The sequence below is a fragment of the Podarcis cretensis genome (genome assembly GCF_951804945.1).
Source record: "Podarcis cretensis genome assembly, chromosome: 18".
NCBI classification, from domain to species: Eukaryota; Metazoa; Chordata; class Lepidosauria; order Squamata; family Lacertidae; genus Podarcis; species Podarcis cretensis.
In genome coordinates, this window is record NC_137188.1 from 10,299,124 (window position 1) to 10,322,031 (window position 22,908).

The following is a 22,908-nucleotide window of genomic DNA, read 5'->3' on the forward strand; positions in this document are numbered from 1 at the left end:
TGGCCGCCGAGACCACATAACACCGGTCCTGAAAGACCTACGTTGGCTCCCAGGACATTTCCGAGCACAATTCAAAGTGTTGGGGCTGACTTTGACAGCCCTAAATGGCCCAGTATCCCTGAAGGAGTGTCTCCACCCCCATCGTTCATCCCAGACACGGAGGTCCAGCTCCGAGGGCCTTCTGGCAGTTCCCTCCCTGCGAGATGTGAGGTTACAAGGAACCAGGCAGAGGGCCTTCTCAGGGTTGGCACCCTCGCTTCAGATGTCAAGGAAATAAACAACTATCTGGCTTTTAGAATGCAGCCCTGTTTAGAGAAGTTTTTAATGTTTTATGTTTTGTCGCTTAAAAAAATTATTATTAATATTCTGTTGGGAGCCGCCCAGAGTGGCTGGGGAAACCCAGCCAGATGGGCAGGCTATAAATAATTATAATTATAACAACATGTCTTTTGAGGGAGGATCTTTATCCCACCTGCGCTGGATCCAAAAAAGTTTCTACAACTGAAAGATGGGCAGGGTATAAATAAATAGTAATTATTATTATTATCATTATTAGTGCTCTTTTTTTCTTAAAAAATGTCTAGGGGTACTCCCATTTTCCTACTCATATTGAAATACTGCCCCTCAATGAAGCCAAACTTAATTCACCAAAAATTATGCATACCCCTGCGTCCCCCACAGAAAAAAAGGACTGTTGGTGATGGTGATGATTATTAGTTACGTGGGCATCATAGCAAGCAACCTCTCTAGATGTATTCCGCTCCCGGCTCCCGAGATTCCTGCACTGCAGGGGGTTGGGCTAGATAACCTCTGGGTTCCCCTCCCGAGTTGAGGGAGCCCCTTCTGAGATGTTGCTTGCTTGGACACACGCATATCACATCCCACAACACCGGGAGGAGCCATCCCGGAACGGGCATTCTCCGCTCGCTCTCACACCATAGCTGTCAACTTACAGATTTGAAAATAAGGGATCAGCAGCCAAAATAAGGGATTTTCCGGGCACAGGTATGTTTGACTTCTGAGCTCCTCCGAGCCAAAGGCAGAAAGCCCAGCCAGCAGCCAAGCGAAGCCTCAAGCGGTGGTTCCCACAGCGCAGCAACCCGGCAAAGGGGATGCAGCAAGGAAAACCACCGTCACCTCCCCGCTGGGAAGCGCTGAGCAAAGGCGAGTCCCCAGGCAAGGCGGCCAATTTGATTGGCACAAGACATGCAAGCTCCACCCCCCAGTCGTTCTCAGACTCCTTATTGGGTGAGCAATGCAGCCAAGCAACACAGTTGGAGCCTCCCTCCTCCCTGGCCGGCAGAGAGGGAGGGAGAGGAGCTGCTTCCTTTGAAACCGGGAAATTGAAGGGACATCATCAATAAGGGACAGCAGCGGGACATGGCGCTGGGATAAGGGAGTTTCCCGCCAAATAAGGGACGGTTGACAGCTATGTCTCACACCCACAAGAGGGGGCGCTTCTTGCAAGAGGGCAGCACCCTAAGAAGGGAGAAAAGATGCGCTTTCCCCTTCAACATTCCTGCTCTGGCCACCGGCAGAATTTTAGCCCAGCTCTCAAATCGGTTTGGACTCGTTTCATCAGATCAGCAAAGCCCTTTTTGAGCCAGGCAGGTAAAACCTGGAGCCCATCTCCCAAACCACCAAGATGAGATACTCACTGGGTGACGTCATGTCGCGACTTGAGATGGACCGACTGAATGGTGCTGTTAACCTTGGGGAAAGAAGAGGGGGGGGGGGTAAAGGAGAAATAAGTACAGGTTGACGCATCGGCTTCGCAAGGAGAGGAAAGAAACTGGAGCAGCCTTCGGTCTCATCGCACATTTGGAGGGACAGCAGGGGTTCAGAGTGGTTCAAAACCCAGCGAAGGAAGGTTACCAGACGTCCCCGTTTCCCAGAGACGGTCCCCCGATTTACAAATCAGTCAGCGGTTCGAATCCCTGCGACGGGGTGAGCTCCCGTTGCTCGGTCCCTGCTCCTGCCAACCTAGCAGTTCGAAAGCACGTCAAAGTGCAAGTAGATAAATAGGGAGCGCTCCGGCGGGAAGGTAAACGGCGTTTCCGTGCGCTGCTCTGGTTCGCCAGAAGCGGCTTAGTCTTGCTGGCCACATGACCCGGAAGCTGTACGCCGGCTCCCTCGGCCAGTAAAGCGAGATGAGCGCCACAACCCCAGAGTCGGACACGACCGGACCTAATGGTCAGGGGTCCCTTTACCTTTTTATTTTACCCCTGACAAAATGCATCCGCATCAACAGAAGTTGAAAAGTGTCGCTGGATTCACTGAAAAAAATCTGGTAACCTTACTGTGAAGTCCACTTGGCAAATCTGCGGCCGCCACTCTCTCGGCTAATCCAGAATGCGGCAGCCGGACTGGGGACTGACAGTGGCCGCCAAGACCATATAACACCGGTCCTGAAAGACCTATGTTGGCTCCCAGGACGTTTCCGAACACAATTCAAAGTGTCAGTGCTGACCTTCAAAGCCCTAAACGGCCCAATATCCCTGAAGGAGCGTCTCCACCCCCATCGTTCAGCCCAGACACTGAGGTCCAGCTCCGAGGGCCTTCTGGCAGTTCCCTCCCTGTGAGAAGTGAGGTTGCAGGGAACCAGGCAGAGGGCCTTCTCAGTGGTGGCGCCCTCCCTGCAGATGTCAAGGAAATAAACAACTATCTTTACTTTTATAAGACATCTGAAGGCAGCCCTGTTCAGGTAAGTTTTTAATGTTTGATGTTTTATTCTGTTTTTAATATTCTGTTGGGAGCTGCCCAGAGTGGCTGGGGAGTCCCGGTCAGATGAACAGGGTATAAGTAATAAATAATCATTATCATTATCATTATCATTATTATTATCATCATCATCAGACAGATGGGTGAGGTATAAATATTATATTATATTATATTATATTATATTATATTATATTATATTATATTATATTATATTATATTATTTATTTTATTTTATTTTATTTTATTTTATTTTATTTTATTTTATTTTATTTTATTTTATTTTATTATAGTGGTACCTCGGGTTAAGTACTTAATTCATTCTGGAGGTCCGTTCTTAACCTGAAACTGTTCTTAACCTGAAGCACCATTTTAGCTAATGGGGCCTCCCGCTGCCGCCGTGCCACCGGAGCACGATTTCTGTTCTCATCCTGAAGCAGAGTTCTTAACCTGAAGCACTATTTCTGGGTTAGCGGAGTCTGTAACCTGAAGCGTATGTAACCTGAGGTACTACTGTATATTATTATATTACATTTCATTATGTTATATTTCCCTCAGACTAGCCTACCCTGCAGGGACATCGTCCCAGTAACATGTGTCATAGAGATCCATGCCTGCGACAACTCTGAGGTCAGGAAAGCAGGGCTGCAACTAATGAATGAAGCTTTCTTGCTTATTATTATTATTATTAAAAATGAAAAGCTTCGGTATCCGTTGTCAAGTCCTACTCAAGAGTAGCGCCACCGAAGCTGCTTAGACACAGCACGGCATTTCAACGAGACGGCTTCTTAGAGGGCCTCTTAAAATTAGCAGCAGATATTTTATCCCTCGGAGGAGGGATGATAAAAACCACATTTATATATATATATATAGATATATATATATATTCCCGGTGGGGAGAGGGAAAAGGAGTTTGGCGTGCTCTGCTTTCCCCAGGCAGACCCATCGGTGAGGGCGGCGATCGGCTGGTTATTCCTGGCAAATGTCACTTTGACTCTTACACACACACACACACACACACACACAAAAAAAAACACCCCTTTCTGCTGACTCACACCCCTCTGCCAGCTGAGTCATGCTTTGCCACTGCAAAAAGCTGAGTCACTGCCCTGCCTGTCCTCAGCTGACTTTGATTTGCAGAGCAGCCCTTTTAAAATGTGGGGTTTGCCCCCCCCACGTGTGTGTGTGTGTGTGTGTGTGTGTCTGTGTGTTATCGGGTTGTTGTTTTTATTCAGATTATGTGTTTTGGTGGTTTTATATTGTTACGGAAATTACGGGGGGGGGGCACATCTTTAAAGTTAAATATTACAAATATTATGCCTGAATATATCCTTCCAACTTAGCTCAGGGATGTTTAAAATAATATACAGTGGTGCCCCGCAAGACGAACGCAACGCAAGTCGGAAAACCCGCTAGACGAAAGGGTTTTCTGTTTTGGAGGCGCTTCGCAAAACGAATTTCCTATTGGCTTGCTTCGCAAGATGAAAATGTCTTGCGAGTTCCTGCGGGGGTTTTTTCCTTTCCCCCCCCCCCTTTTCTAAGCCGCTAAGCCGCTTATCAGCTGATCTGCTGATAAGCCGCTTAACAGCTGATCGCTAAAAGCCGCTAAACCGCTAATAGCGCTAATCCGCTAAGCCACTAATAGGGTTGCTTCGCAAGACGAAAAAACCGCTAAACGAAGAGAATCGCGGAACGGATTCTTTTCGTCTTGCGAGGCACCACTGTAAAATAATATAAAATCATCTCCTTTCCCAGTTCCCCCCATTCCAAAGCTATTTTCCCCTTGAAAAGGGACTCCAGGAAGTTCCCAGAGGTGACAATTTCTGGGCTCATTGTTAGCCAAAGGAAGCCAAATCTCATCACCTGACTCGCCTCAGGCTCCAGACATGCAAAGGAACTTTTATTGTACTTTTGGGTGGTGGGTACTTAAGACATATTTGTCTATGCTCATCTTATACCTGATTCTTGCCCTGCCATGTCTGCTTATGCTAATCTGGTACCAAGGACTTGTCTGAACATGTTTGCCAAGGTTAACCCCTCCCCTTTTGTGACATGGCAGTGATGTAGAAATGATGCTGTATTCCGGGATATGGTGGGAAAGTTTTAAAAGTCTTTGCCACCCCATCCTCGGGGTTCAAAATTTGCTCTTTGAACCTATTGCGCAATAAACTTTGGTCTACAGCGATTTGCTCCTGTTGGCTGGACTCCTTCCTTTATTCCGCAGGGACCCGCGGGCTCTGCACAACGAGCTGGGTGAATAGTAGCCTCACACCCAGATTTTTCATATATATATATATATATAATGAATTTTATTAGTATTTTCCACACAACAACACGAAAGGTATCAAAAAATAACAATACACAACACACGAAAATCAACATTCAAAAAACTAAACAAAACAAAAAAACAAACAAATCCATATTTTATAAGTTAATATTATAAACACTAAAACAACAAGACATTGACTTCCACCAATCCCACAGCACCTCCTTTATCTCTCATTGTGTCTTCCTGTTTTCTTTATCCTCTCTATCCTAACATCTCAATATAAATCCTTCTTTCATATCCTTTCACTTCACAAGGTTATTCCAGACTCAGCCAGACTCAGTGGTTTTATATTTTGATTTTATTCTGCGCACTGCCCTGAGACCTCCGGGCATAGGGCGGCGTATAAATCCCAATAAATTTATAAATAATAATAATTCTTCCGCTTCTGCGCATGGGCAAGGCTCCATCGCCCCAGCAGCGTCTCTCTTCTTCTCCCCACTCTCCAATCGCACAATTCAAATCCTGCCACACCAGCTTTAACAACACACACAAACACACTTCCCTGTTCTGGAAGGAAGCACGCGTTTTAGTGTGTTAACGGAAAAATCCGAGGGCTCCCTTGGACAAAAAACAAAGACACCAACCAGGATTACTTGGAGCAAAACAGCAGCCTGTAGCTTGGCCTTTATTAATCTGTTGCAACAGGGTGCTCCCCTCGCCTGCAGGAAAGGAGGAGAACCCAGAAAAAATGGTGTGCAAGGCCTTATAAAGACTTTTGAAATTGCCACCCTGTAGATCAAGACCACCCCCAGAAACATCACACATACATCACAGAAGGGGTGTAACCTAAGACCACCCCTCAGATACATCACACCTACATCACAGAAAAGGCGGTCTACAACAGAAATTTGAATGTTGTTTTTCTCCTGTTGTTGTTTATCTCCTGTCTGGCAGGTTACTTGATTGGATTGCCTGGGGAGCCCGGCCAGTCTTTTGTAGTGATAAATACTTAGTTCCTGGGCCAGGTCACAGGCTCACACCCTATTCATATCTTAAATGTGCCCTTAAGACAGGATTTGTGAAGGAAAAGACAATGGGGAGGCTTTTCCACTTTGACCTTGCAGAGAAAACATTTGCTCAGTTTAGGAATCAAAATGGTTCCAGGTCGGTCTTCCTGTGCTCATCTATGTATGTGCTTGGTTGGTACACTTATGAACATTGCCATATATTTAGGACCATAAAATTCCTATAACAAGTGCGTGTTCATTTGCATTCGTGAGAGAAAAACAGTGTGACGTACTTGTACCAGGCAGGCAGCGCTTGCCCATGTGTGTGAGAGAGAGCATGTGTTTGCGCATAGGAAAAAGGGTCTGTATGGAAGTGGGAGCCAACTTGCCTCTTTTGCTCCAACACACAAGTATACATGCTCACACGCAGACAAACAGGCACACACACACTATTTGTGTGTGTCTTTTGTGTGTGTGTCCATTTCCGTGTGAATGCACCCTCTCCGTCTCACACACAAAGGCACACACACACTTATCTGTGTGTGAGAGCACTTGTGCGTCTGTTTGGCAGGAAAAGCTCCCTCAAACACACACAAGTACAGTGGTACCTCGGGTTAAGTACTTAATTCGTTCCGGAGGTTCGTACTTAACCTGAAACTGTTCTTAACCTGAAGCACCACTTTAGCTAATGAGGCCTTCCGCTGCTACTGTGCCGCCAGAGCACGATTTCTGTTCTCATCCTGAAGCAAAGTTCTTAACCTGAAGCACTATTTCTGGGTTAGCAGAGTCTGTAACCTGAAGCGTATGTAACCTGAAGCGTATGTAACCTGAAGCGTATGTAACCCGAGGTACCACTGTAGACACAAACTCTCTCTAATACACAGCGAGACAAACCATTAGATTCACAAAATGTTTAGAGGTATGCGTTTCCTGCGTCCCCCCAGAAAAAAAGCACTGGGTGAAAAGGTAAAGGCAAAGGACTCCTGGACGGTTAAGTCCAGTCAAAGGTGACTATGGGGTTGCGGCGCTCATCTTGCTTTACTGGCCGAGGGAGCTGGCATTTGTCCGCAGACAGCTTTCCAGGTCATGTGGCCAGCGGGACTAAGCCGCTTCTGGCGCAACGGGACACCGTGACAGAAACCAGAGTGCACGGAAATGCCATTTAGCTTCCCGCCGCAGCGGTACCTATTTATCTACTTGCGCTGGTGTGCTTTTGAACTGCTAGCTTGGCAGGAGTTGGGACGGAGCAACGGGAGCTCACTCCGTCGCGGGGAATTCGAACCGCCAACCTTCTGATCGGCAAGCCCAAGAGGCTCAGTGGTTTAGATCACAGCGCAACCCGCGTCTTTGGAATAGGTCAGAGGCTCAGTTTGGAATAACAAGAAGCTCAGTGGATTAGACCACAGCGCCACCCGCGTCCCGTGCGCCCGGATGTTTACAGCTTGGCTTACCAGCGTGGTCTTTGAGCGATGGTACGGCTGGACGATGGGCAGTCCCAGTGGAGTCATCCACTCTACCGTCCGGCCCGACTTGGCAATGCACCGGGCGCTTTCGGTCAGCCAGCCCTGCGGGGGGAGAAAGGCAGTGAGCAATGCGGTTCCCATGGGGTGGGCACCCCAGTTTCAGAAAGGTACAGGCAAGCTGGAAGGCCACTGGTTCCGGCCCACCACAAGCCTGCCTGGGAGCATCTCTGTGCTCTGTTTACCTCGCTGCCCATCCCCACATTTCCCCACCCTTCTCTTCCTCCTGAAACCTCCTTGCACCCTTTGCTGTGTTGCCCTAAGACAGGGGTCAGCAAGGTCTACCTCGCCTAGACCAGTTCACTCCAGCGGAGATCACTTTGTGGGCCAGGTGCATGAGCATGCGCAGCAGTGATTTCTGGTGTCGGTGTCTGCGCAGACACCGTCTGAGCCATAGCTGTCAACTTACAGATTTGAAAATAAGGGACCAGCAGCCTCGAAAATAAGGGATCAGCAGCCCAAATAAGGGATTTTGCTGAGCTTATACAGAAATCCGCCACTGATGGAGCCATGCTGCTTTGGCTGCCACTGACTGCGTTTTGCAGGGGGTTGGACTAGATGATCCTAAGGGTCTACAACTCCGACCAAAGAAGAGCGGCGGACAAAACTGATGAATGACGCCGAGATGGCAAAGCTTACAGGCAGAATTAGAAACCAGGAAGAGAACCTGGTTTGGTTGACCACAAACTTGACATGAGCCAACAGTGTGACGCGGCAGCTAAAAAAGCCAAAATGGTCAAAGGCCTGGAAACGATGCCTTATGAGGAACGGCTAAGGGAGCTGAGCATGTTTAGCCTGGAGAAGAGGAGGTTAAGGGGTGATATGATAGCCATGTTCAAATATATAAAAGGATGTCACATAGAGGAGGGAGAAAGGTTGTTTTCTGCTGCTCCAGAGAAGCGGACACGGAGCAATGGCTCCAAACTACAAGAAAGAAGATTCCACCTAAACATTAGGAAGAACTTCCTGACAGTAAGAGCTGTTTGACAGTGGAATTTGCTGCCAAGGAGTGTGGTGGAGGCTCCTTCTTTGGAGGTCTTTAAGCAGAGGCTTGACAACCATATGTCAGGAGTGCTCTGATGGTGTTTCCTGCTTGGCAGGGGGTTGGACTCGATGGCCCTTGTGGTCTCTTCCAACTCTATGATTCTATGATTCTATGACCTCTTTAATAAAGAATGGGGAAAGTTTATAATTTAGTTGAAAAGCTATTGTAAAGAGTTACAGTGGTGCCCCGCAAGACGAATGCCTCGCAAGACGGAAAACCCGCTAGACGAAAGGGTTTTCCGTTTTGGAGGCGCTTCGCAAAACGAATTTCTCTATGGGCTTGCTTTGCAAGACGAAAATGTCTTGCAAGTTCCTGCGGGTTTTTTCCCCTCCCCCCCCCCTTTTCCTAAGCCGCTAAGCCGCTTATCAGCTGATCCGCTGATAAGCCGCTTAACAGCTGATCGCTAAAAGCCGCTAAACCGCTAATAGCGCTAATCCGCTAAGCTGTCAATGGGCTTGCTTCGCAAGACAAAAAAACCGCTATACGAAGAGCCTCACGAAACGGATTAATTTCGTCTTGCGAGGCACCACTGTACATACATTGGTAGGATTGACAGAAAACTTGTAGTAAAAATGTGAACTATGGGTGGACAAATGATTTATAAACCCGGGAAATTTAAGGGACATCATCGATAAGGGACAGCAGCAGGACACGGCGCTGGGATAAGGGAGTTTCCCGCTAAATAAGGAACGGTTGACAGCTATGGTCTGAGCATGCACAGACGCGATTTTCAGCACCGCAGAAGGGAGTTCCCGCACTGTGCTTTGCTGGTTTAGCGGAGTGCGCAGGGACTCACTGAGTGGGTGGCTCAGTTTGGGGGTGGCTTGTGGGACGGTTAAATGACCCCCATGGGCTGCTTGTGGCCCATGGGCCTTAGGTTGCTGACCCCTGCCCCAAGACATATAGGTTCCCCGCACATACGCGCAATCGACTTTGCACATTGTGTACAGATATAAATAATAATAATAATAATAATAATAATAATAATAATAATAATAATAATATTTATACCCCGCCCATTTGGCTGGGTTCCCCCAGCCACTTTGGGCAGCTTCCAACAAAACACTAAAATACAATAACCTATTAAACATTAAAAGCTTCCCTAAAAGGGCTGCCTTTAGATATCTTCTAAAAGTTTGGTAGTTCTTTTTCTCTTTGACATCTGACGGGAAGGCATTCCACAGGGCGGGTGCCACCACCGAGAAGGCCCTCTGCCTGGTTCCCTGGAACTTGGCTTCTCACAGTGAGGGAACCGCCAGAAGGCCCTCAGAGCCGGACCTCAGTGTCCGGGCTGAACGATGCGGGTGGAGACGCTTCTTCAGGTATACTGGACCGAGGCCGTTTAGGGCTTTAAAGGTCAGCACCAACACTTTGAATTGTGCTCAGAAACGGACTGGGAGCCAGTGTAGGTCTTTCAGGACCGGTGTTATATGGTCTTGGCGGCCGCTCCCAGTCACTAGTCTAGCTGCTGCATTCTGGATTAGTTGCAGTTTCCGGGTCACCTTCAAAGGTAGCCCCACGTAGAGCGCATTGCAGTAGTGCAAGCGGGAGATAACCAGAGCATGCACCACTCTGGCCAGACAGTCTGCGGGCAGGGAGGGTCTCATCCTGCGTACCAGATGGAGCTGATAAACAGCTGCCCTGGACTAATAATAATAATAATAATAATAATAATAATAATATTTCTACCCTGCCCATCTGGCTGGGTTTCCCCAGCCACTCTGGGCGGCTCCCAACAGAACATTAAAAACACTCCCTGAAGCGTTTGCAAATAAATGAAGCACGTGGGTTACCTGGATTTCTCGAGTTCCTGAGAACATCTCCTTGAGGCTGTTGAAGACTTGCTGCACGAGGTAATGAGATGCTTCCCAAACGTATTCCTGGGCGGAGGGAATGCAAAATGGGTATAGTTAAGAGGCAGAAATGGGGGAACCTCACAACCCTTTCTCCCCTCGCCGCATTTGCTAGGACATTGCGGACCCCTGGTTCTCTCAAACTTCCTTCTCTGTGCCGCGCTTTCGGAATGGAAAAAAAAATTCATTTGATTTTTTTGTAAATAGAAAGATTGGAAAACAGAAAGAATCAACTCCCAGCAGAACTCTGCTGACAGTCCGTGGGAACGTGCAGAAAGCATGAAATGATGCACCCGTTTGAGAACATTAAAGGTAAAGGGACCCCTGACCATTAGGTCCAGTCGTGGCTGACTCTGTGGTTGCGGCGCTCATCTCACTTTCTTGGCCGAGGGAGCCGGCGTACAGCTTCTGGGTCATGTGGCCAGCAGGACTAAGCCGCTTCTGGAGAACCAGAGCAGCACACGGAAATGCCCTTTACCTTCCCGCCGGAGCGGTACCTATTTATCTACTTGCACTTTGACGTGCTTTTGAATTGCTAGGTTGGCAGGAGCAGGGACCAAGCAACGGGAGCTCACCCCGTAATTGCGGGGATTCGAACTGCCGACCTTCTGATCGGCAAGTCCTAGGCTCTGTGGTTTAACCCACAGCGCCACCCGCGTCCCTTGTGAGAACATTAATCAATCCTAAAATATAAATGTTGATAAAATGCAAGATGTGACCGGGACGTTCGGTGAGTGGTCACAGAAATCGGACAGCGAGAAATATCAGAACATACAATCGGCGTCGGAAACCCACAAAATGCTTACAATTGTGCACAATTGTAACTCGAAAGACAGTGTACATGAGTGGTTTAAGCGTTACTGTGAAGGGCGGCAAACTACAGCAGAACAGCGAGCAGAACGGCAGCAAATGTCGACAGAGTCCGTGAGTTATTGATGTGGGATCGGCATTTGTCCATCCGAATGGTGGTGGAAGAATTGCATATTCTGCACAAAATCATTTCTGAGGTTACTGAGTTGTCCCACCCTCCATATTCTCCTGATCTGGTGTCACCGGATTTCTTTCTGTTTCCAGAGCTGAAATATGCACTGAAAGGGCACAGATTTTCCCAACATTTCACACGTCCAAGCCACTGCGATGAGGGAACTGGAAGCAATATGGAAAGAGGACTTCTCCAGAAGTTTCCAACAGTTCTGCGAACGTTGTCAACGGTGCGTTGTATCAGAGGGGGCCTACTTTGAAGGACTGTAAGGCATGCACAGAGACGCGGGTGGCCAGCTGTATGCCGGCTCCCTCGGCCAGTAAAGCGAGATGAGCGCCACAACCCCAGAGTCGGTCGCGACTGGACCTAATGGTCAGGGGTCCCTTTACCCTTTACCTTTAAGGCATGCATGTTCAAATATTTCTTGCTGTCCAGTTTCTGTGACCATTCGCCAAACTTTCCAGTCACACCTTGTAGAATAATAATATAACATTGATTGTCCTTGACTCTTCCCAATGCGTTTGCTATCCTCTAACCACTGAGCTAGACAGAAGAAGGAGAGAGAGGGAGGGAGGGAGGGAGGGAGAGAGAGGGAGAGAGAGAGAGAGAGAGAAAGAGAGAAAGAGAGAAGAAAGAAAGAAAGAAAGAAAGAAAGAAAGAAAGAAAGAAAGAAAGAAAGAAAGAAATTAGACCTGCGGGAACTCGTCAATCTCCTTGAGGCGCTTCTCGATTTGGAGACGCCCTCCGTAGCGGGTGACCCCGTACACAACCGTCATCACCGTCTGTTTCACCACCTTGCGGCCAATGAACCCGTCCAGGACCTGGGCGATTTTGACGCCTTGCTCGGCGTCCCGCTTCCGGTACACTTCCACCTGCAAGTGAGGAGGGGAAGGGATAAAAGACGAAGGCATTGTGAGAGCTGGACCATAAAGAAGGCTGATCGCTGAAGAATGGATGCTTTTGAATTCTGGTGCTGGAGGAGACTCTTGAGAGTCCCATGGACTGCAAGAAGATCCAACCTCTCCATTCGGAAGGAAATCAGCCCTGAGTGCTCACTGGAAGGACGGATCCTGAAGCTGAGGCTCCAAGACTTTGGCCACCTCATGAGAAGAGAAGACTCCCTGGAAAAGACCCTGATGTTGGGAAAGATGGAGGGCGCAAGGAGAAGGGGACGACGGAGGACGAGATGGTGGGACAGTGTTCTCGAAGCTACAAACATGAGTATGACCAAACTGCGGGAGGCAGTGGAAGACAGAAGGGCCTGGCGTGCTCTGGTCCAAGGGGTCACGAAGAGTCAGACACGTCTCAACGACTAAGCAAGAAATCACTGTTCAAAGCTTCCCAGGGCAAGCTGCAGCACAGCCACACGGTGTTGAAAACAACACGGCAACAACTTGCAACCACAGCCTAACTTCTGCTCTGCTGAATCACAGAATCTTAAGAGGCAGAAGGGACCCCATGGGGTTCTCTAGTCCAACCCCCTGCAATCCAACTAAAGAGTCCACAACCTTCCGAGGGAGAGCGTTCCACTGTCAAACAGCTCTTGCCGCCGGAAGGGTTTTCCTGATGTTTACTCGGAATCTCCTTTCTTGTAACTTGGAGCCATGGGTTCGAGTCCTACCCTCCAGAGCGGGCGAAAACAAGCATGCTGCCCACTCCATGTGACAGCCCTTCAGATATTGAAATGACAGCTATCATATCTCCTCTTTTCCAGACTAAACATACCCAGCTCCTTCAACCATTCCTCATTAGGCTCGGGTTCCAGACCCTTGATCATCTTGGTCTCTCTCCTCTGCACATTGCTCCAGCTCGTCAACATCCTTAAATTGTGGTGCCCAGAATTGGTCACAGGACTCCAGGCAGAACAGAACAGAGCAGGAACAGGGCTGGATTTAGGTTTGATGAGGTCCTAAGATTCTGAAGGTAATGGGGCCCTTTATATGTTCCATTGCCCTTTGTCAACAACAAATTGTTGCTGTTTTTTGTGTTTAATAATAATAATAATAATAATAATAATAATAATAATAATAAATTATTTGTTATGTGGTCTCGGCAGCCACTCCCAGTCCCCAGTCTAGCTGCTGCATTCTGGATTAGTTGTAATTTCTGGGTCACCTTCAAAGGCAGCCCCACGGAGAGCGCGTGGCAGTAGTCCAAGCGGGAGATAACCAGAGCATGCACCACTCTGGCCAGACAGTCCGTGGGCTGGATGCAGCCTAGAGTAGCATTTGCTTTTTTTTGCTGCTGCAGAGGCCTCCTTTACGCAGCGTATAGTTAAATACAGTGGTGCCTCGCAAGACGAAAAGAATCCATTCCGCGAGTCTCTTCGTCTAGCGGTTTTTTCGTCTTGCGAAGCAAGCCCATTGACGGCTTAGCGGATTAGCGCTATTAGCGGCTTAGCGGATCAGCTGATAAGCGGCTTAGTGGCTTAGAAAAGGGGGGGGAGGGGAAAAAACCCGCAGGAACTCGCAAGACATTTTCGTCTTGCGAAGCAAGCCCATAGGAAATTCGTTTAGCGAAGTGCCTCCAAAACGGAAAACTCTTTTGTCTAGCGAGTTTTCCATCTTGCGAGGCGTTCGTCTTGCGGGGCACCACTGTAGTGGAACTCACTGTTGCAGAAGGCAGGGACACAGGAGCGCCTCAAGGCTCCAACTTCAGGACATGATTCGGGCAGCAAAGGACAACACGAAAGGCTTTTCCGCAGTGGGAGCACCCGGGAGCCAAGCTCTTACCTGCTGAGCCACCCCGCTGTAGACATCTTGCGGAACGTCGCAAGGGGAAAGGTTCACCGAGGTGGCGCCCACCATGTCCCGCCCGAGGGCCGCGTAGTGCTGCAGCCCGTTGCAGGAGCCGTCCTGGGGAGGAGGGAAAAGGCGCAAAGGGAATGAGATGGCAGTGGTGGTGATTAAAATAAAATATGGATGGATGGAAAGGAACCCTGCTGGATCTTAGAATCATAGAATCATAGAGTTGGAAGAGACCACAAGGGCCATCGAGTCCAACCCCCTGCCAAGCAGGAAACACCATCAGAGCACTCCTGACATATGGTTGTCAAGCCTCTGCTTAAAGACCTCCAAAGAAGGAGACTCCACCACACTCCTTGGCAGCAAATTCCACTGTCAAACAGCTCTTACTGTCAGGAAGTTCTTCCTGATGTTTAGGTGGAATCTTCTTTCTTGTAGTTTGGAGCCATTGCTCCGTGTCCGCTTCTGGACACAGATTTGACCTGTGCCTCCATAGACAGCTGTGAGTCCAAAATGACCCCCAGGCTGCTCACCTAGCCCTTCGGGGGCACAGTGACCACATTCAGGACCAGGGAATCCTCCACACCCACCCGCCCCCTGTCCCCCAAAAACAGTGCTTCTGTCTTGTCAGGATTCAACCTCAACCCGTTAGCCGCCATCCCTCCTCCAACCGCCTCCAGACACTCACACAGAACCTTCACCGCCTTCACTGGTTCTGATTTGAAAGAGAGGTAGAGCTGGGTATCAACTGCATACTGATGAACACCCAGCCCAAACCCCCTGATGATCTCTCCCAGCGGCTGCATATAGATGTTGAAAAGCATGGGGGAGAGGACAGAACCCTGAGGCACCCCACAAGAACCGGGGACAGCAGTCGCCTCTAACTTTGAACCCTTCCTTTCCCGCAGCCGGACGGCTACCTTCCTCGCGAGTACTGGGAGAAGCTGGCGGCCGAGGACGGCTGCAGCCCCTCGCTTGTCTGCAAGGAGCACCCCTGGCCCCATGCCCTTCTGGTGCAGCTGGGCTTGCACCTGGTGGAGCTGCTGGTGCAGGTGCTCAAGATGGAGAGCAACCTCTTGAACCCAGGACTGGAGCAGAAGCTCATCCCCGTCCTCTACCACGTCTACTCCTTCCGCAGCGGTCGCCAGGTAGGGGGACGGGGCAAGGACCCGCCGGTTGCAAATTAGCAGGGGCTAGGAGGAAAGCTTTGCTTCCAATGGACTGGAAACTGGGGTGGGGTGTGGGAGCTCCTGGGGCCCCCGTGGTCGTGGTGGGCGGAGCCAGGGACCAAAGTGGGCGGGGTCACGGAGGTGGGTTGTGGGTAGGAGGCTGCATTGCGACCTAGGACCCTCGTACCTACGGGACCGCCTCTCCTGGTATGTCCCACAGAGGAACTTACGATCTTCAAACAAAAACATCTTGGAGGTCCCGGGCCACAGGGAGGTTAGGCTGGCCTCAACCAGAGCCAGGGCCTTTTCGGCTGTGGCTCCGATCTGGTGGAACGCTCTGCCACAAGAGACCAGGGCCCTGCGGGACTTGATATCTTTCCGCAGGGCCTGCAAGACAGAGCTGTTCCACCAGGCCTTTGGCCAGGGCACAGCCTGACCCCCCTCCTTTGGCCGTCTTCACAGAACTCCAGCCCAATGGTTGCCATCAATTTGATTTGAAGTAATTTTATCATGAAATGATTTTAGAATGTTGTATTATTTTATTGTTGTTAGCCGCCCTGAGCCCGGCTTCGGCTGGGGAGGGCGGGATATAAATAAAAATTTATTAGTAGTAGTATTACAGGGCTTGGGTACCACTCATTCCCCCTTGGGCCCCCTCCCTCTCTCGTTGCCCCCTCTTTCCCACTCCCCATCTCGCTGTCAGTCCCCTTAACCCCTTCTCTCTCTGCCTGCTACTTTTTATTATTGTTATTATCAAAATAATTTCTATTAGTTTTCAATTTTAAAAATCGAATATATGCCACATTCTATCAATACCAGATTAACCCACACATTTCTCGTTAACATTAACAAATAATCAAAAAGAAGACATTTTTACCGCCCCACCCCCCAGATCCCCGAACCGCCAACCTTCTGATCGGTAAGCCCTAGGCTCTGTGGTTTGGGCCACAGCGCCACCTGCGTCCCATTTAGGAACAGTTAAAAGGTAAAGAAGGGACGCAGGTGGCGCTGTGGGTTAAAGCCTCAGCGCCTAGGGCTTGCCGATCGAAAGGTCGGCGGTTCGAATCCCTGCGGCGGGGTGCGCTCCCGCTGCTCGGTCCCAGCGCCTGCCAACCTAGCAGTTCGAAAGCACCTCCGGGTGCAAGTAGATAAATAGGGACCGCTTACCAGCGGGAAGGTAAACGGCGTTTCCGTGTGCGGCTCTGGCTCGCCAGAGCAGCGATGTCACGCTGGCCACGTGACCCGGAAGTGTCTCCGGACAGCGCTGGCCCCTGGCCTCTTAAGTGAGATGGGCGCACAACCCCAGAGTCTGTCAAGACTGGCCCGTACGGGCAGGGGTACCTTTACCTTAAAAGGTAAAGGGACCCCTGACCATTAGGTCCAGTCGTGGCCGACTTTGGGGTTGCAGCGCTCATCTCGCTTTATTGGCCGAGGGAGCCGGCGTACAGCTTCCAGGTCATGTGGCCAGCAGGACTAAGCCACTTCTGGCGAACCAGAGCAGCGCACAGAAATCATAGAATTATAGAATCATAGAGTTGGAAGAGACCACAAGGGCCATCGAGTCCAACCCCCTGCCAAGCAGGAAACACCATCAGAGCACTCCTGACATATGGTTGTCAAGCCTCTGCTTAAAGACCTCCAAAGAAGGAGACTCCACCACACTCCTTGGCAGCAAATTCCACTGTCAAACAGCTCTCACTGTCAGGAAGTTCTTCCGAAGGTTTAGGTGGAATCTTCTTTCTTGTAGTTTGGAGCCATTGCTCCGTGTCCGCTTCTCTGGAGCAGCAGAAAACAACCTTTCTCCCTCCTCTATGTGACATCCTTTTATATATTTGAACATGGCTATCATATCACCCCTTAACCTCCTCTTCTCCAGGCTAAACATGCCCAGCTCCCTTAGCCGTTCCTCATAAGGCATCGTTTCCAGGCCTTTGACCATTTTGGTTGCCCTCCTCTGGACACGTTCCAGTTTGTCAGTGTCCTTCTTGAACTGTGGTGCCCAGAACTGGACACAGTACTCCAGGTGAGGTCTGACCAGAGCAGAATACAGTGGCACTATTACTTCCCTTGATCTAGATGCTATACTCCTATTGATGCAGCCCAGAATTGCATTGGCTTTTTTAGCTGCCGCGTCACACTGTTGGCTCATGTCAAGTTTGTGGTCAACCAAGACTCCTAGATCCTTTTCACATGTACTGCTCTCAAGCCAGGTGTCACCCATCTTGTATTTGTGCCTCTCATTTTTTTTGCCCAAGTGCAATACTTTACATTTCTCCCTGTTGATGATCAAACCGATTCATGTGTGGGAAGCTCAGGCTTCAGGCAACAGCTCCCCCATTTTGCATGCTCCTGGTCCTCAGCGTTTAGGAATCGCAGGTAGACTGGCCCTGGCTCTGGAGGTTCCACTTTTCTATCATAAAACATGCGTCAACAAGAGCAGCCCTGCTAGATATCTCTCTCTCCAAGACTGATTTGAGACGGCATGAATATCCTTTGGGCTTGCGTTATTTTGGGTGTCACACTGAGATACGGTCGTACCTCGTAAGTCAGACGGAATCCGTTCCGGAAGTCCGCTCGGCTTCCAAAACGTTCGGAAACCAAGGCGCGGCTTCCGATTGGCTGCAGGTTGTCCGAGAGAGCTGAAGGCCATTGCCGCATTTGCCCCAACGAGATTCCACTCTTGGCAGGCAACGAACCGCTGAGACCACATAATACCAGTCCTGAAAGACCTACATTGGCTCCCAGGACGTTTCTGAGCACAATTCAAAGTATTGGTGCTGACCTTGAAAGCCCTAAAAGGCCCAGTATACTTGAAGAGGCATCTCCACCCCAGACACCGGGGTCCATCTCCGAGGGCCTTCTGGCAGTTACCTCCCTGCAAGAAGTGAAGCTACAGGGAACCAGGCAGAGGGCCTTCTCGGTGGTGGCACCCTCCCTTCAGATGTCAAGGAAATAAGCAACTATCTGGAAGCTCCTGCAGCCAATCGGAAGCTGAATAAGCCGTGTCGGATGTTCGGGTTGCAAAGAACGTTCGCAATATGCTCTTATTTTGCCGACAGAGTTGTGCTTGGGTGAGGTTCTACTCTCCGTATTCCCCCATTGTTTGATACGGATCCCTACCCTACAGGCATTATTCAGAACACGGTTTGCACAACCCACCAGTGCAACGAAATCGGGAAGCGTGAGAATCAATGGCGCATTTATTCAAAATCCAATTAAAAACCAAATTGAAGAACTTGCTTCGGTGACACCCCTTTCTCAAAAATCTGATAAGTACAGATGCATATGTGCTAGCTTTGAAGATCTATTCAAAGACTTTGCAATTAGAAATAAAAGGAGGAAACCTTTCAAATATAAAGTGGGAATACGCAAAAAAACACGCACGTTATTTTCCATCTCACTGTAGGTTTTCTTTCATTTAAAATTTTATGGTTGTTTATATATTGAATTGGATATATATCTAATCCTTTTAAGTGCTCAGGGCTACTAAAGGTCTTAATCCGGGCGCGACAGCAAGGTAAAGAGCTGCAGTGCCGACATTTGCCAAAAGCTGTGTAATGAAAGTGTCGCCACTGCAACTCCCCTTTACAGTCGCACCCCGGAAGTCGAACAGAATCCGTTCCGGAAGTCCGTTTGGCTTCCAAAACGTTCGGAAACCAAGGCGCGGCTTCCGATTGGCTGCAGGAAACTCCTGCCGCCAATGAGAAGCCGCGTCGGACGTTCGGGTTCCAAAGAACGTTCACAAACCGGAACGCTCACTTCCAGGTTTGCGGCGTTTGGAAGCCGAAACGTTTGACTCGCAAGGCGTTCGGGATCCCAAGGTACGACTGTACTTCCGATTCGTGAATGGAAAGGGGTAAAGGGCACATTTGAGGGGAGAGGCGCCCCCCCCCAATACATACCTGATGGACGGGGAAATGGGAGATGTACTCAGCAGGGTTCGGGGCTCTGGAGGCCTTGGCAATCTCCATGCAACAGGCCAAAGCCTGCCACGGCTCGTCCGTGTTCATCCACCACTTCCGGCCCTGGCAAGGGTAAGGCGAAGAAAGGGTTAAGCCAACTGGGAGAAGTACCCAGGACTAGAAACTTAAGAAAATTCTGTTTATGAAGAAACCAGAGGCCTTTCTCCTTGGAATAACAGGTTCTGAATTGTCCAAAACAGATGTACCGTATTTTTCGCCCTATAGGACGCACTTTTTCCCCTCCAAAAATGAAGGGGAAATGTGTGTGCGTCCTATGGGGCGAATGCAGGCTTTCGCTGAAGCCTGGAGAGCGAGAGGGGTCGGTGCGCACCCACGTCCAACCGCCCTTTACCCTAAAGACCCTTAAAAACGTTCATATCAAGTCTATTTGTGCACGTAATTTCTGTAAGTATTGGCGTGTGTGTGTGTGTTTTGGGGGGTGTTATTGCAAAAGGAAGTAAATAAATCTGCATTTTACAACAAAAACCACCCAGAAGAGCACAAGCGAATTTGTATATATATATTTAAAAAATCAGTAAAGGAGGTTCGAGAGTACTTGCGACTACACCCAAGCTATCAAGCAATCAGATTGATGATAACTCAGCACAACGCAGATAATTTCATTAAGGGAGATCAAGACTTCATATGGGAAACAACTCTGGGAGCCTGAATGGCGCGAACCAGGAAGACACCATTATAGACCTAACTTTTTAAAGCCTTCAAGCAAAGTCTCACTGAAGGCTAGGAAAAGAGCCAAAACGTCCAAGTATGAAGGCATTCAGGTATGACTGTATTGCAGACCTCCTAACGTCTGGGGAGAATTATTTATTTCACACCCCCAGCAAACGCACCCCCCCCCTTTCAACAGGGGTCTGCAACCTTTTTCAGCAGGGGGCCGGTCCACCATCCCTCAGACCATGTGGGGGGCCGGACTATATTTTGAAAGGGGGGGGGGAGAATGAATGGATTCCTATGCCCCACAAATAACCCAGAGATGCATTTTAAATAAAAGCACACATTCCACTCATGTAAAAACACGCTGATTCCCGGACCGTCCACGGGCCGGATTTGGAAGGCGATTGGGCCGGATCTGGCCCCCGGGCCTTAGGTTGCCTACCCTTGCCTTTCAAGATCTCGTTTTAGGGCTACAGCCTATAATCCGAGGTGACCTATATCAAAACAGAGGTACCTCTGGTTACGTACTTAATTCGTTCCGGAGGTCCGTTCTTAACCTGAAACTGTTCTTAGCCTGAAGCACCACTTTAGCTAATGGGGCCTCCCGCTGCTGCCGTACAATTTCTGTTCTTATCCTGAAGCAAAGTAACCTGAGGTACTATTGTTGGGTTAGCAGAGTCTATAACCTGAAGCACCTGTAACCCGAGGTACCACCGCATACCCGTATTTTTCGCTCTATAAGACGCACCGGACCACAAGACGTACCTAGTTTTTGGAAGAGGAAAACAAGAAAAAACATATTCTGAATCCCAGAAGCCAGAACAGCAAGAGGGATCGCTGCGCAGTGAAAGCAGCAATCCCTCTTGCTGTTCTGGCTTCTGTGATAGCTGCGCAGCCTGCATTCGCCCCATAAGACGCACACACATTTCCCTTTACTTTTTAGGAGGGAAAAGGTTCAGTCTTATAGAGCAAAAAAATACGGTAATCATTTTTATTCTTCGCCAGGTAAGATGGGTTTCCCCCAAGGTCTCTGTGTCCCCTGGATCGGACCAATTCCTGCCTGGGATGGACCCGGCCACTTGCCCCCCTCTCCACTGACCCACCGTCAGGGGGTGGTCCGCCGAATCCAAGACGTCCTCCATGATTTCGTTGGCGTAGGCCAGCCTGCTCTGCAGGCTCTCCTTCTTCTTCAGCCCTGTGAGGTTCACCAGGTGGACCTTCAGCCAGTCGAGGCCGTGGGGGCCCAGGGGCTTCCCCTCCGCGAAGAGCAATATAGCTCTCGTGAGGTCGCTGCCCAGGTGGTTGAAGTGCGGAGGGCAAGGATACGTCCTCCCCCGGAAGTCCACGTTGTGCGGGAACCAGAAGACCCGGCCGCTCATGTGCTTGGCGATGGACAACTTGTAGAGGGCGTCCATCCGAAGGCTGTACATTTCCGTGGCTTTCTTGCGGCACCGCGCCGCCTCCCGCCGGAGCGCCACCTTGCTGGGGGCGGCCCCATCGGGGAAGTGGGCGGCGGGCTGGGGGGCTTCTGAGGGCGGCGGGGGGACGTCCAGCTTCTCGTTGCCCTTGTCGTTGAAGACAGAGATGACAACATCCAAGATGGCTTGGTTGACCTTCCAGGGACAGTTGCCCAGCTGGTTTAGGGCATCCATGACGGGGTAGAGGCTGCTGCGTGGGGCACGGTCCAGCAACAGCTGGTGCTGCATGGCCCCTTCCACGTAGCGCATGAGCTTGGTGGGAGCGAAGACGTAGGCGCCGAACTGCGTTGAAACCCAGGGGATGGGCGGACAGAGCATGGGGATGACGAAGGAGTCGAACGTCAGGGTGGTCTCGGCGGCCTCCATGAGAAGGCGGGCGAAAAGGGGGTGCGGCCTGATGAAGCCCACCTGCAGGGGGACAAGGAGGGAGAACGTACCACTTGCATTATTTTCCCTGTGTATAAGGTGACTCCTAGAGTTAAACCACAGAGCCTAGGGCTTGCCGATCAGAAGGTCGGCGGTTCGAATCCCCGCAACGACAGGGTGAGCTCCCGTTGCTCGGTCCCTGCTCCTGCCAACCTAGGAGTTCGAAAGCAGGCGTGTGCAAGTAGATAAATAGGTACCACTCCAGCGGGAAGGTAAACGGCATTTAGTAATAGTGCCACTGTATTCTGCTCTGGTCAGACCTCACCTGGAGTACTGTGTCCAGTTCTGGGCACCACAGTTCAAGAAGGACACTGACTGGAACGTGTCCAGAGGAGGGCAACCAAAATGGTCAAAGGCCTGGAAACGATGCCTTATGAGGAACGGCTAAGGGAGCTGGGCATGTTTAGCCTGGAGAAGAGGAGGTTAAGGGGGGATATGATAGCCATGTTCAAATATATAAAAGGATGTCACATAGAGGAGGGAGAAAGGTTGTTTTCTGCTGCTCCAGAGAAGCGGACACGGAGCAATGGCTCCAAACTACAAGAAAGAAGATTCCACCTAAACATTAGGAAGAACTTCCTGACAGTAAGAGCTGTTTGACAGTGGAATTTGCTGCCAAGGAGTGTGGTGGAGTCTCCTTCTTTGGAGGTCTTTAAGCAGAGGCTTGACAACCATATGTCTGGAGTGCTCTGATGGTGTTTCCTGCTTGGCAGGGGGTTGGACTCGATGGCCCTTGTGGTCTCTTCCAACTCTATGATTCTATAATTCTATGATTTCTGTGCGCTGCTCTGGTTCGCCAGAATCGGCTTAGTCATGCTGGCCACATGACCTGGAAGCTGTACGCCGGCTCCCTCGGCCAGTAAAGTGAGATGAGCGCCGCAACCCCAAAGTCGGCCACGACTGGACCTAATGGTCAGGGGTCCCTTTACCTTTTAACTGTTCCTAAATGGGACGCAGGTGGCGCTGTGGCCCAAACCATAGAGCCTAGGGCTAACCGATCAGAAGGTTGGCGGTTCCGGGATCTGGGGGGTGGGGCGGTAAAAATGTCTTCTTTTTGATT

General features: G+C 49.9%; 1 protein-coding gene across 1 annotated transcript in view; it reads right to left on the minus strand.

Moving 5' to 3' along the window:
• Window positions 1-22,908, minus strand: part of POLRMT (RNA polymerase mitochondrial) — a 51,358-nt gene that overhangs the window by 12,768 nt on the left and 15,682 nt on the right. The window contains exons 10-16 of the mRNA XM_079960451.1: window positions 21,048-21,830; window positions 19,210-19,332; window positions 14,127-14,249; window positions 12,087-12,266; window positions 10,353-10,439; window positions 7,446-7,559; window positions 1,659-1,711 (exon numbers count right to left, since the gene is read on the minus strand). Coding sequence (XP_079816577.1) covers window positions 1,659-1,711; window positions 7,446-7,559; window positions 10,353-10,439; window positions 12,087-12,266; window positions 14,127-14,249; window positions 19,210-19,332; window positions 21,048-21,830 — 1,463 coding nt within the window. The remainder of the gene's footprint in view (window positions 1-1,658; window positions 1,712-7,445; window positions 7,560-10,352; window positions 10,440-12,086; window positions 12,267-14,126; window positions 14,250-19,209; window positions 19,333-21,047; window positions 21,831-22,908) is intronic.